The sequence below is a fragment of the Prionailurus viverrinus genome, chromosome A3 (genome assembly GCF_022837055.1).
Source record: "Prionailurus viverrinus isolate Anna chromosome A3, UM_Priviv_1.0, whole genome shotgun sequence".
Taxonomy (NCBI): Eukaryota; Metazoa; Chordata; class Mammalia; order Carnivora; family Felidae; genus Prionailurus; species Prionailurus viverrinus.
The window spans coordinates 27,146,851-27,160,182 of record NC_062563.1 but is presented as its reverse complement, the minus strand read 5'-3'; the positions used below and the strand labels follow the sequence as shown (position 1 = coordinate 27,160,182).

At 55.0% G+C, this 13,332-nt stretch overlaps 1 protein-coding gene across 4 annotated transcripts; it reads left to right on the top strand.

Annotated features, from left to right (window-relative positions):
- The first annotated feature begins 3,452 nt into the window (after positions 1–3,452).
- LOC125163090 (cytochrome c oxidase subunit 4 isoform 2, mitochondrial) lies at positions 3,453–8,925 on the top strand. Of its 4 annotated transcripts, none has more exons than XM_047854661.1 (5): positions 3,453–3,533; positions 4,653–4,734; positions 6,312–6,476; positions 7,271–7,402; positions 8,679–8,925. In XM_047854661.1, the coding sequence occupies exons 2-5, from the start codon at positions 4,653–4,655 to the stop codon at positions 8,813–8,815; spliced, it is 516 nt and encodes a 171-aa protein (XP_047710617.1). In that variant the 5' UTR covers positions 3,453–3,533; the 3' UTR covers positions 8,816–8,925. The 4 variants fall into 4 exon arrangements, with proteins under 4 accessions (XP_047710617.1, XP_047710618.1, XP_047710616.1 ...); XM_047854662.1 differs by lacking the exon at positions 8,679–8,925 and adding an exon at positions 7,898–8,671 and having other exon boundaries at positions 3,512–3,616; XM_047854660.1 differs by having other exon boundaries at positions 3,516–3,616.
- The last annotated feature ends 4,407 nt before the right edge of the window (positions 8,926–13,332 follow it).

The following is a 13,332-nucleotide window of genomic DNA, read 5'->3' as shown; positions in this document are numbered from 1 at the left end:
GGGGCTAAGGGGGCATGAGTGACAGCCAGAGGGGTCGTTCTCAAACATTGCCTCTGCAGCTCTGCAAAAAATTCCCCTTCCGCCGAACACCGCTAGCTTCGCTCATTTCGTGTGCAAAGTGGGGGGACCGGTCGCCGTTGCTGCCACCAGCCGGACCCCACCTTCAGCACCGCCCCCTCCTCCGGGAACTTCTGCCCTGGGACGGGAGCTGTGCAGAGTGGTCAGACCCGCCCAAAGGAGGTTTCCTCCACCTTCCAGGCCAACAGTCCCTTCCCGTCCCAGCGAAATCCAGGCAAGGCGTCGTCCCCAGGACCGGAAAAACTGTCATTAGCGGTCTTCTCTGTGGCAGCTCTGTTTCGGCGTTTGTTCTGACCTGGCCCTTCGGCCCACAGTTGCCGAAGCGTTTTCTGGATTGGCCCCTGGAGCTGTGGGTCGGCGGATTCCGAAATCACAGGCCCTTGCCATTAATTAGCCCGCCTTTCTGCGGCAGAGCGGGATAGGCCTTGCCCCCGATCCTGGCCACGCCCCCTCTGCTCACCAGGCCCGCCCAACTAGCCCCCCTTGCTTAGGGCCCCTAGGTTTTCCGTTTCCAGTCCCAGTTCTAACACTACAGTCCCCGCCCCTAAGAATAAGCTCCACCCACCCCTGCATTGCCCCGCCCCTCTCTCCCCGACACCCACCTCCCTATCTCCCCCCTCCCGCTCCTCCAGTCCCAGATCTCGGCTGGTTCAACAGGCTCCCGGGGCTCCCGAGGGGCTGGGGGCAGGGGGCCCCGGCGCTTTGTCCAACGCCTTTTCCTACTTTCGTCTTCGGGTCCTTCGCGAAGCCTAGGTCCTCCTTAGTATTCCCTCTGGGAATGGTCCTGTCCGAAGCCTGAATAGTCTGTAGGGGAAGAGGGGTTGGGGGTCCTACCAGCAGGATGCTGGGGACGTGGCTCAGGTCTTTGTATCTTGGCAGAATCTCGGGAGCTCCCTGGATCTGATAAAACGAGTAAGGGCTGCCCCTTTCTGTAGGCTCCCACTGAAGGGTCGGAGCGGCGGGGCCAGGGGAAAGGGGCAGATTCCGCTCATCTCCCTTTCCTGCAGTTTCTGCAACCCCACCCTGCATTCTCGTGTAGGGTCCATCGCAGTAACTAGCCTGTAAAGCCCCATCCGAGGCCTTCCCCTCCAGTGCCCTCCAAGGTTCCCAGGGAAGACTCCTGCTCGTTGGCCCCGGGGACCCCTGGGTGACCTACCTTATGGGGGAGCCTATTTCCAGGTTCAGGGCCATCACCCCGCAGGCGGTTGTGCTGCCTTATACCAGTCTTGGGCCACCGGAAGCCTGCCTCCATTTACTCATCCCAAGCCGGTTTCTCCTACAGATGTTCCTCATCACGGCATCGCCCCACATCTGGTGCCTAGAGTTCGGACAGAAGCTGGGGTGGGGGAGAGGGCAGGGCAGAACATTCCCCAAAGGCCTTTCCTTGTAAAATCCTGTGAGAGATGGGGAAACTGAGGCCCAGAAATGGCACAGCTTGGCTACCAGCACGGCAGCAGCAAAGCCTACACACCAGCCATTCTCTCCAGCGCAGCAGGCATCTGCCTGCCCCTGGAAAGTTCTGACAGGACTTAAGGCATGCTCTCCCCAGGTTGCCTGAAGGAGGGTGTTCCCTGATCCTTTGTCCGTAGGGCTACTCTTCAGGACACCCTGGTCAGCATCAAAGAGGTAAGGTGGTCCTCTTAGGGGTCGCTCAAACCTGGAATTCCCTTGGTCATGGAGAAGAGGGTGGGACAGCTCCCAGGAGTAACCAGGGCTAATCCTGGGAGCTGAGGGTTTCCTCTCATGGAGATCCAGGAGAGTCCCACACTGCCTTCTCACAGCTTTGTGTCTGTTGCTGCTGAAGTTCAGAATGGAAATGTGCATCCTGCCCACCCGAGGGTCTCTCTAGCACCTTCCCTGAGTCTCTGCCCTTCTAGGTTCATCTACCCCCTGGGGATTAAGCCCCTCCCTCCAGACACTGGCTAGAGCAGGTCCCTGTGGCCTCACTGGCTAGAGGAACCCTGATGGATGGGTGGGCACTGGACACACTTCATAGGCCCAGAGCCGAGAGACATAGAAAGCTCTGATCCCAGGCCACAGAAGGGATCCCCAGCTTTCATTCATCAGTCCACCATTAGTATTCTAACAATCCCACGCCACATTTCCTAAACTCATGCTCCACTCCATTTAACAATATCGCTCCCCTACTTACCTCTGGTGGCTTCCCATCTTTAAAATAAAATCTAAGATCCATAGCATGGCCTCTGAGGCCCTACTTGGGAGTCTAGCCCCTCTCCAACTCTCCCCTCTACCTGTCACACTCTGGCCAAGATGGCCTCTCTCTGTTCTTTGAATACACCTGTGTTTTTCTGCCTCTGGGCCTTTGCACAGGACTTTCTGCTTGGAACTGGATTGTGAGCCCTAAAAGGCCAGGCACTGTTTTTGGATTTGTTTGGCTCTATATCCCCAAGCATTTACCTTGGGGGCACTCAATAAATGCCAGCTATAATAGATCTTCATAAATAATTCTTTTTTCCCCTAACTGCGTATTTATTTATTTTTGAGAGAGAGAGAGAGAGAGAGAGAGCAGGGGAGGGGCAGAGAGAGAGAGGGAGACACAGAATCCGAAGCAGGCCCAGAGCTGTGAGGGCAGAGCCCAACCTGGAACTAGAACTCAACAACCCCTGAGATCATGACCTGAGCCAAAGTTGGACGCTTGATCAACTGAGCCACCCAGGCTCCCCCTTAATAAATAATTCTTGAGTAAATGTACCTGATGCTTTTCTGTTGACTTATCTAACCTTTACAACAGCCATGTCAGGTAGGTACTATCATTAGCTCCCTTTTCTAGAACATAAGACAGGAACTCAGAGGTTCGTCCTAGGAGGCCTAAGAGGTTAGGCCACTTGTTAAGGGCCACACAGCTAAGATTTGAACACCAGAGGGAGGCTTTTATTCACCCCCACAGGGTATCTGGCGGCATGGGGGCAGGGTGGTAGGTACACCACAGACCAGCTCCCAGATTCTAGATGTTTGTGGGCTTGCTGGAGCAGGAAGCATTGAGCCTGGGCTGGAAAGTTGGCAAGACTGGGTCTGGGCAAAGTCACTAAGAGAGCATTCCAAGTGCAAAGAAGGCAATGAGCAAAGGTGCGGAGGGAGGGCGATTCAGCTCCTGGGACTACCAGAGTCAGAGGGCTGGGCCGGCCCAGGACACCCCGCCAGCTGGGTCCTGGGCGCTGTCAGCTGTCTCCAGAGGCAGGACCCCCGGGGGCGGGGAAATCGAGGCGGGGACTCACTCTGCGGCCCCCCTCCCCGGGCTGGGGGGCCCTGGGTGTCTCCAGGGACGCGGGCTGGGCGCTCCCACGCCCCGCTGAGGCAGGACGTTCCCACGCAGGGGTTGGCCTTGGGAAAGGCTGTAGGGCGGGCCTGGGGGCGGGCGCCCGCGCTCTGGTCCCTCTGCCGCCCATTCTCCGTTACTTGTTGGGCTGACCTAGCTCGCTGCGCTGAGCAGGGAGGTGAGTGAGTGGGTGGGAGAGCCTGGCTGCCCAAGGCTGGCGGGTGAGGGATGCGGCGGCTTGGACCCCTGCTTTCGCCACCGGTGAGGATCCGTGTGGTCCCTGCCATCGAGTAGGGTCAGGAGCGGGGGATGGTTGGGGGGGGGGGGGGGACGGGTCCTGGCAGCTGAGAGTTGAGGACTCCTTGGGAATTACCCTCTCTCCAAATGTGGGGCGCCATCTCTTTCCCCAAATGTAGATGACTCCTGCCCTCTCTTCAAATGTGGGGCTCCCCACTTACAGACAGGAGCCCTTCCTTCCCAGATGCGGGGGCCCCCTCTCACCACACATGGTACACCCCCTCCTTCTCTCTATTGGGTGCCCCTCTCTCTCCCCAGATGCGGGAAGGGGGGGTACTTTTTCTTTCCAGAAGTGAGATACCTCCTTCCTCTCCCCAAAACGTGTGCTCCTCTTCCTCCCTCTGACCCACTTTGGTCCTTGTCCTCCTCTAAAGCCCCTCCCCACCCCCATGGGAGCCAGACTCTGAGACTTCCCTGGGGGGTGGGGGCTTGGGCTCAGCCTGTCCCCTTCCCCCACCAGATCCACCGCAGAGCAGGCTTTGTGAGCACGTAGGCAGCCAATTAGGGAGGAAGGGGTGGGGGCCAGACGTCTGTGCAGAGACCTTGGCAGATGGCCCTGTGAGGAAGAGAGGTAGCCCCAGGCCCTGCTCCCTCCCTACCTGGACTCCCACCCAGTTTCCTCAGGGAGGGAGAGCAAACAGCCCAGGGAGGTTTCCCAACTTGGCCTGGCTGAGCTGGAGCTGGGACCAGAACCCTGGCCCACAGCGCCAAACCGCTGGGACCCTGCCTCCGGGAGTTAGGCCTCCTCCCACTTCTCAGATGGTTCACTGAGGTCTCCCCGAGGGGGGCTCCAAATGTCTAGGACCCCCATCTCCCCCCACCAGGATCGCAGACAAAAGTAGAAGGGTCAGGGGCATGAGGGTGACCTCGAAATCCACAGACGGACCCCACCACCACCTGTGAAAAAGGGTTTCTGTATCTGGGCCCTGAGGGTAGGGGCAGAGGGCAATGTGGGGCAGGACTCACACACACACACACACACACACACACACACACACAGATGTTCTTCAGAGCTGTCTGGAGCTTGGTACTGAGGAAAGGAGGACCCAGGATGCGGCAGATGCACAGCCCGGGAAGCGCTGGTAAGACCCGCACACCCCACCCCTGTCCAACTCCAAGGCTAGGGGTGGGCTCCTGCTTGCCAGCTGCCCTGGGTCTGCCCTAGACTGTTTTCCACAATCCCACCCCTTGGGCCTGGATGCTCCAGGATCTGGAGCTCACATTTGACAGGGTCCCCTTCCACCCCAAGCTTCCTCGGGGCCTGACCCCCCCACACCTTGGGCTCCTAGGGCCTTTGTGTCCTGAGGTGGAGTGTGCTGATGGGACCTTGGACCTCCTTTCCAAACCCTATTCAGAAAAAAGAGGCCTAAAGCAGGAGAGACTTCAACCACATAGCAGAAGGGCCTTCTTGACCCTCCGGAGAATAACGGATAACGTTCACTGAGCCCTTACTATGTGCCCCAAGCTGTGATCAACATTTCACACAGACTAAAACACTCAGTCTTCATAACAACCGTGTGAGGTGGATGCTGGGCTGTTATCTCCATTTTTCAGATGAACAAACTGAGGCCCGGAGGCCTAGGTATTAAAAGAGCCCAAAGCAGTTCCAGCACTGTCCTGGCAAGGTGGTATCAATGCCCTCCATGTGGGCACCTCTGGTGACAATAAACAGAAGCTTGATCGAGACCCTCCTGGTGCCCAGCCTTGCTCTGGACACCCTGGACACCCACACGGAGCCCTTGACGCTTAGCCACCAGGGAAAGCTTCTAGGAAGGAAGCCAGTCGTAAAACGGCCCTCTAGCAGTGGAATTGACCGAGCGTCTGCTGCTAGGCGCGGCGCTAACCCTTTCAAGTATATTATCTTGAGGCTGCCCACGACAGCGTGCGGCGGGAGCTTACTGTCCCCGCTTTCCAGATGAGGACACTGAAGCACAGTGAGGTCAAGGGGCTCGCTGGAGCTGGGGTGGGTGGAACTGGAGTTCAAACGCAGCTGACTGCAAAGCCGTGCCCTTGACCGGTGGTCAAAGGCACGCGGATGGCGCTTTACAGTTTGCAGAGCAGGAGTACATCCGCCACGTCAGGCTCATCTCACTCAGCCTTCGTCCCACCGTTGCCTTTGCCTGCCATGCCCTCCTCACCTCACCTCTTCCCAGAGAGCACAAGGTTTGAACCCAGAGGGGCTGCCTTGCTCCTTTTCGCTCTGTGAGTTACAGCAAGTCACTTAGCTGTTCAGTTTCTCTGTCTGTAAAGTAGACAGATAACAGTCTCGCCTGGCTCAGAGTGACGCGGAGTAAATGAGTCAATTCACCTGAAGGCCTTAGAGTGGCTCCTGGCACACAGTAAGTGCTCAATAAATGCAGCCCTCTTTTTTTTTTTTAATGTTTATTTATTTTTGAGAGAGAGGGAGAGCAAGCAGGGGAGGGGCAGAGAGGGGGCAGGGGTGGAAACAGAGGAGCCGAAGCGGGCTCCGTGGCGACCGCGGAAAGCCCGATGCAGGGCTCGAACTGGCGAGCCATGAGATCGTGACCTGAGCCGAAGTGGGATGCTTAACCAACTGAGCCACCCAGACGCCCCGGTGCAGCCCTCTTTTTTAATATTATGGTTAGAGCTGGGATGTCCCAGGTGCAGCCTGAATGTAGCTCTTCTGTTGTACCTGCAGCCCACAGCAAGGAGAAGATGCCCCCCTACACTAACTACCATGCCCAGCGCTCCTACCCCATGCCCGATGAGCCCTTCTGCACAGAGCTCAACGCTGAGCAGCGGGCCCTGAAGGAGAAAGAGAAGGGCAGCTGGACCCAGCTGACCCATGAGGAGAAGGTGGCCTGTAGGTATCGGGGGGAGGGGGGGGGCTGGCTGGAGAGAGCGGGCTGGGGGGGGATGACTCTGAAAAGAAGGGCCCCACTCAAGACAGCCAGAAACCCCCTGAACGCCTGAACTCATACCTGAGGGGTGAAGTTTATCCCTTTGTTCATCTATTCTCTTATTCATTCAACTGTTTGTGCACAGTCAGACGCGAGGTGATGCTGGGGATACAGGAGTGAATCACCCAGATGGTTCCTGCCCTCAGGGTGCTCTCAGGCCAGTGGGGGAACTGACACAAACCCAGATAACTGTAATATGAATTCTGCGGCTAGGGCGAGGTGTGTGTGTCCAAGGGGTTGTGAGGACCGGAAGGAGAGAGACATGGAATCCTGGTGGGCCTTTCAGAGGAGGGCACATTCTGGCTGGCCTTGAATGACAAGGACGAGGGTGCTGCCTGGTAGTGGGAATAGCATGGGGAGGGATGTAGGAGCAGGAAAGTGTGGGCATCGCTGAGTGGTGTGGGGGGAAGGAGCAGAGAGGCAGGTGGGTGGGAGAGCAGGGGCCTGACCCCGGGAAACCGGAGGGATGTGCAATCCCAAGTCCTGCCCACCAGAGGTGCCCCCAAAGGACTCACATTTGGATCCTGCTTCTGGCCATGCTTTGCATACGGTCGATGTTCAATAAGAATTTGCTGAATGGACAACACCTGTTTCAGGGAGGGGGCGGCTGGGAATCCCTGAGGCCAAGACTTGGTCCAGGGTCCTCGGAATCCATGCACCCGAGACCCCTACCTCCTCACCCCTCATCTGCCTCCAGTGTACCGGCTCCAGTTCCATGAGACCTTCGCGGAGATGAACCGTCGCTCCAATGAGTGGAAGACAGTGATGGGCTGCGTCTTCTTCTTTTTTGGATTCACAGCTCTGATGATTTGGTGGCAGCGGATCTATGGTGAGTGGCAACAACCCCCCCCCCCCCCGCCTTGCTACCACCCGGGGCCACGCCCTTGTGGTCAGAGCCACCAGCCAAACTCTTATAAGGCAACTCGTCTGAAGAGTTTTGAAAAGTCCCCCAAAGAGGTGTAGGGTGAAGGGCAGAGCACGGCTGCCTCGGTTGGGATGTAGGGGCTCTGCCTCTCTGGACCTCAATTCCCTTGTCTGTAAAATGAAAATAACAGTGCCCACATCACAGGGTTTGTGAGGATTTAATGAGAGAGCCGAAAGCCAGCGTCTGGCACATAATCATGAATGGTAATGTTACTGATTGCTGTTATTAGCCATGGATTTTTCTGTAACAAAGAGTCACCAACATACAAGAGCTTAAACAAGATACAGGTTTTGTTCCTCTCTCACAAAAAAGGCCTGGGGGAGTATCAAGACTGCAGTGTCAGGCTCCTTCTGTCATACTGCTCTGCCATCCTTAACGTGAAGCTTTCTTCTTGATAAGGTGGCTGCCCCAGCTCCAGCCATTAAAGCCTACATTCCACCCAAGAAGAGAGAAGAGAGACCTCTTTAAGGTCCAGAAGTTGCGCACGCCACTTCTGCTCACCACCCGTTGGCTAGAGGCGATCACATGACTGGGTCTAGCCACAAGGGAAGCTGGGAAATGTAGTTTTCAGCGAGGCCGTCACATGCCCAGCTGTCTATTACTGCTGAAGAGTGATTCTCAGAGTGTGAGACCCTGGACCAACACCATCACTTGGGAACTTTTAGAAATGCACATTCTCAGCCCCAGTCTGGACCTACCAAGTCAGACACTTTGAGGGTGGAGCCCAGCAATTGTGTTTTAACAAGCTCTCCAGAGTGATTCTGCTGCCCACTCGGGTTGGAGAGGCACTACTCTGGAAGAAGGGAGGGGATGTTGGGGAAGAGCTGGCAGTCTCTGTGCCAGCTGACCTCACCTCTGATGGCCTCACCTTCTTTCTTCTTCTGCGAGAGTGTGATGTGAATTCCCGCTTTGCTTGAGGATGAAATGAGAGAGCCTTTGGGAAAAAATTTATCCTAGCCCAGTGTTTGGGGCTAATAGGTGCCCATAAAGATATTTTCCTTCTTTACCACACACTGGGGTAGAAAGTACCAGTGACTCAGGCAGGCCGGGTCAGCCTCAGGGACAAATGGACCAGGAAGTAAGGTATGAGCTGTGTAGGGAGCTCTGCCCCCAGACCTTCCCTGATGCACACCTCGAGGCATCTAAAATGCCCTTGTCCCCACCCGTGCCTTCCCCGCAGTGTTCCCTAAGAAGCCCGTCACCCTGACGGATGAGTGGAAGGCCCAGCAGCTCCAGCGCATCCTGGACATGAAGGGCAACCCCGTGCAAGGGCTGGCCTCCCGGTGGGACTATGAGAAGAAGGAGTGGAAGAAGTGACATGGCATCCTGGCTGCTGTCCCTGCAGCTCCACCCTGGCCCAGGGCCTGTGGACGGCCCTTTCCTCCTCTTAATCCCAATAAAGCTGGCCTGTTCTCTTCTGCCTTCAATCTCCACCTCTTTACTTGCCACAAACCCTTCATTACATCTAAAGTCAAGCAGTGTAGTGAGGGGAGGACAGGAATAAGCCACCTTCCGGGGGCCCAGAGCCCAGGTAGTCAGGGAGGGCTTCATGGAAGAGTAGGGACTAGGGCTTAGTCTTAACAGGTATATGGCATTAGGAAAGGGAGGAAGGGGAAGGGAAGGTTTTCCAGGTGGAGGGAGTGGCTTGAGCAAAGGCAAATACACTCCTTTATTCAGTCAATTAACAAATATTTATTGAGCACCTACTGTGTGCCAGGTATTAATCCAGGCCATGGGGGCCCAACAGTGCATAAGACGAAGTCTCTGGCCGCATAGTGGCAGCATTGGGAGACACAAAAATGAATGTGTAAGTATAACACACAGTATGTTACGCAGAAATGAAGAAACAAAACAAAGTAGGGTAAAGGGACAGAGTTAAAAGGAGACTGGAGGTGGTAGGTGGAGGCCTTTTAGAGGAGGTGGCATCTGAGAAGAGGTCTGAATGACATGAGGGAACAAACCTTGTATCAAAGGCAGAAAAGCGGGGCACTTGACTGGCTCAGTCAGTGGAGCGTGTGACTCTTGATCTCGGGGTTGTGAGTTCGAGCCCCACGTTGGGTGTAGAGATCACTGAAAATCTTTAAAAAATTTTTTTTAATGTTTGTTTATTTCTGAGAGAGAGAGAGAGAGAGAGACAGAGCATGAGTGGGGGAGGGGCAGAGAGAGAGAGGGAGACACAGAATCCGAAGCAGGCTCCAGGCTGTGAGCTGTCAGCACAGAGCCCGACACGGGGCTCGAACCCACGAACTGTGAGATCGTGACCTGAGCCGAAGCTAGACGCTTAACCAACTGAGCCGCCCAAACGCCCCCGAAATAAAATCTTAAAAAAATAAAATAAAAAGACAGAAGAGCAAGGGCAAAGACTCCAAGGTGGGATTCTGGTCCGTGTGGGGGACCTCCCAGAGGCCACAGGGGCTATAGCGGAATGACTTAGAGAATAGCAGGAAGGTGTGTGCTGGGGAACAGGGTTGGGCTTGGGGCAGAGAGCAGATTATATGGGGCCTCACAGGGTTTTAGTCTTTCTTATTTATTTATTTATTTATTTATTTCTCCGTGCCCACCGTGGGGCTTGAACTCACGACCCTGAGATCAAGTCATGTGCTCTACTGACTTGCCTGGGGGAAGCCAGCCAGGCGCCCCCGTGGGGTTTTATTCTAAGTGTGAAGACCTCCGAGAAGCAAATGCCAAGAAGGAATTAAACGTGGAGAGTTAAGGGGCTGATGTCTGTGAAGGATAGAGAAGAGAGGGAGCGGGAGCAGGTGTCGAGAACCCTCAGACAGCGGCGCAGTGGTGCAGGTCTGAGCTCTGTGGGAGGAGGGGAGGGAGGAAGGAGGGCAGGGGAGGGAGAGCCTCAGACTCTACTGTGCTGTTGTAAATGGCGCTGTTTAATAGGAAGTCGTCAGCATAAGCAAGCAAGCGACTCTACAAAGATGTAAAGAGAGCAGTGACAGCTATCCTACGGAGAGCACCCAGGGAGGGTTGAACTTGGAAGTGGAGTGCCCTCCCCAAGCTGGGGTTTAGACCTAATTGGAGCAGGTGTGGTTGAAGCCCACGGCAGCGCAAGGAACTTTGCTGGGTCACCCGGACCAGAGCTGATCCATAGTTACGGGGTGGGCAAGAAGCAACCCTCGGAGGCCCGAGGGAGCCGAGGCTGGTGGGCAGGTGGGATTGGGGCACCTTTGCAGATGTGAGGCTTGGAGCGTGTGGTATCTGCATTAGGAGCGTTGCAAGAAGATGGTCCTTAGGCCCGAGGGCTGCAAGGTGCTGAGAGACTGTGAACACTGAGCTCATGGCTGTGGCAGATCATGGCCGGGCATCCTCACACACTGCTGACTAATCACACGGCTGTGCACGTGCACACACACACACACACACACACATCCCAGAACCAGAAAGAGAAGTCTTTCCTCCTGAAATGTCCCCTCCAGCACCCTCTCCTGGCAAAAAGCTTAGCGTCTCACTGTAAAGGAGGAAATGCCGAGTCCAGATCATTATGGCAGAGCAGGTACTGAAGGGTGAATTTGGAGCCGAGAAGCGAGAGGTCGATAGCCGCGCAGCATCTTTGTGACAGTCTCGGCCAGGCCAGTGGGGAGCCCCAGAGCAAGAAATATCCATTAGGGAGTCCTGTGTTGGCCGAAAGGGACTCCTCCCTAATAACACCCCTGTGCTCCGTCCTCAGCAGGGAGCAGCCCTGGGGGACAGTAGCCTCAGCGTGCGCGAGCACTGCAGCACTTCTGAAAGAGCAGTGGCAGGAAGTGGTCATACCACCCACCTTACAGCAGGTTCTCTCAAAGAGAGACCCGAACAGCACATCTCCATGGACACCCTCGATGCCATTGGAGGCATTTAACAGGGCAGTCAGGACAACAATATTTATTCAATCACCAAATAGTTATTTGCATCCACTGTGTGCCAGGGGGGTACAGAGCGAATGAGACCTCATTCAAGTGTCATGAATTCCGGGTCCTTATGAATCTGACATGCTGCAATGGGGAGACAGACATTAGCCAGACGGCCACTTTAATAAGTTATAGTGCAAATGAATGCTAAGAAGAGGCGGTACCTGGTTGAACTGACCAACAGAGGGAAACTGCACTCATCTAGAGAAGTCGGAGGCGGCTTCCCTGAGGAAGTGTCCTCAGACTTGTGATATGGAAGGTGACTCATAACTAGGTAACAGGGGTGGTAGAACAGCATTCTAGGCAGAGAAAAGCATGTGCAAAGGCCCTGTGGTAGTGAGGACCACGGCATGATAAAGGAAATAAAGGAAGCCCGTTGGGCTATCACACAGAAGAGAAGGAAGATCTGGACTAGGACGGGTGGGGGAGTAGGAGACTCACACAGGACTTTGTAGGCCCTGCTGCCCCTACCGAAGAGACACATGTGGGGGAAAGCAGGGAAAGATGGAGCTGGGGGAGTGTGTTGGGGCCAGAGTATGGGGAGTCTTGCACATCGATTTGGTTTTTATCTGAAAGGCAACTGCCTGGTCCTGGGCTCTGTGTGGTATGAGAGACCCATTGTATTAGCCACTGCCTTAGCATGAGAGATGCTAGGGATCCAGAGACAGAGCCGACAGGAGCCCTGCCCTCCAGATCCCCCAGCCAGCTGGGCAGGACTGATACAGACACAGCCAGCTGGAGGCTCATGGGGTGTTAGCTACAGAAATGGTCAGCAGTACATTTTGACCTCATTGTTCTGACCCAGCCCCTCGGCCAAGGCAAACAAATCAGATGTTAAACTCGTCAGTTTTTTCGCCTGCAGTAATGCTGTGTAACAACCCCCAAAACTTGGTGACTCACAACGTTGAGCATTTATTTCTACTTTCATGGGCTTGTGGGTTGGCTGAGGCTCTGCTGGGATCAGCCAGGTTTAGTTCCGGACTGCGGGTTAGTACTTTGGTTTTCTGGGGCGTCTTTTAGGTTCTTGGACCCACTAAACAATTCCCTGGACTCCAGGTGGGTGTATGAAAATTCAACTCAATTCGGACACTGTGTACTTGGAAATAGCATCAGCTTCCACAGGTTAAGGGTTCGGTCCGTGAGACTGCCCCGCCCCCTACTTTAAGACGCCCCCCCCCCCCCCCCCCAAGGCCAAGCCCAGGTTGTTACCTGCACTTTTGACGGACTGGCTGTAAGTCGGAGGATCCCACGACCCCTTCCTTGAGTTTGATCAATTTACCAGCACACCTCACGGAACTCGGGAAACCCACTTACTGGATTACCAGTTTCTTATAAAAGGACATAACTCAGGAAGAGCCAGATGGAAGAGAGCATAGGGAAAGGCATAGAGCTGCCATGTCCTGTCCGGGCATTGCTGTCATCACATCTCCACGTGCTCACCAGTCCAGCAGCTCTCCGAACCCTGTCCTTCTGGGGGTTTATGGAGGCTTCATTACATAGCCATGATCGATGAAATAATTGGCCATTGGGGATTGATTCAACCTCCGGGGGGCCTCCCTCTCCCTCCCCAGGAGTGGGATGGGGTTGGGGGCGGGGTGTGTGGGAACTGAAAGTCCAACCCTCTAATCCTGTGGTTTGTTCTCTGGGCAACCTGTCCCAAGATGGGGTCCAAAAAAAAAAAAAAATCACATCATTGACATAACAAGAGACACCTTTGTGGCTCTCACCACTTCAGGAAATTCCAAGGGTTTCAGAAGCTCTGTGCCAGGAGCCAAATAGGTAGATTTCTTAGTATAGATCACAACATCACAGGCTGCCGTGACAAAATACTACAGACTGAGTGGCTTAAACAACAGAAAACTGTATTTTCTCACAGTTCCGGAGGCTCCAAGTCCAAGATGTTGGCAGGATTGGTCTCTCCTGTTGCGTCTCTCT

Excerpts from the sequence above, each read along its gene's own strand:
- LOC125163090 (XM_047854660.1), top strand. The coding sequence starts at position 3,584 with ATGCGGCGGCTTGGACCCCTGCTTTCGCCACCG. Across the intron at positions 3,617-4,652 it reads GACCCCTGCTTTCGCCACCG|ATGTTCTTCAGAGCTGTCTG; the intron begins GTGAGGATCCGT and ends ACACACACACAG. Across the intron at positions 4,735-6,311 it reads GCACAGCCCGGGAAGCGCTG|CCCACAGCAAGGAGAAGATG; the intron begins GTAAGACCCGCA and ends TTGTACCTGCAG.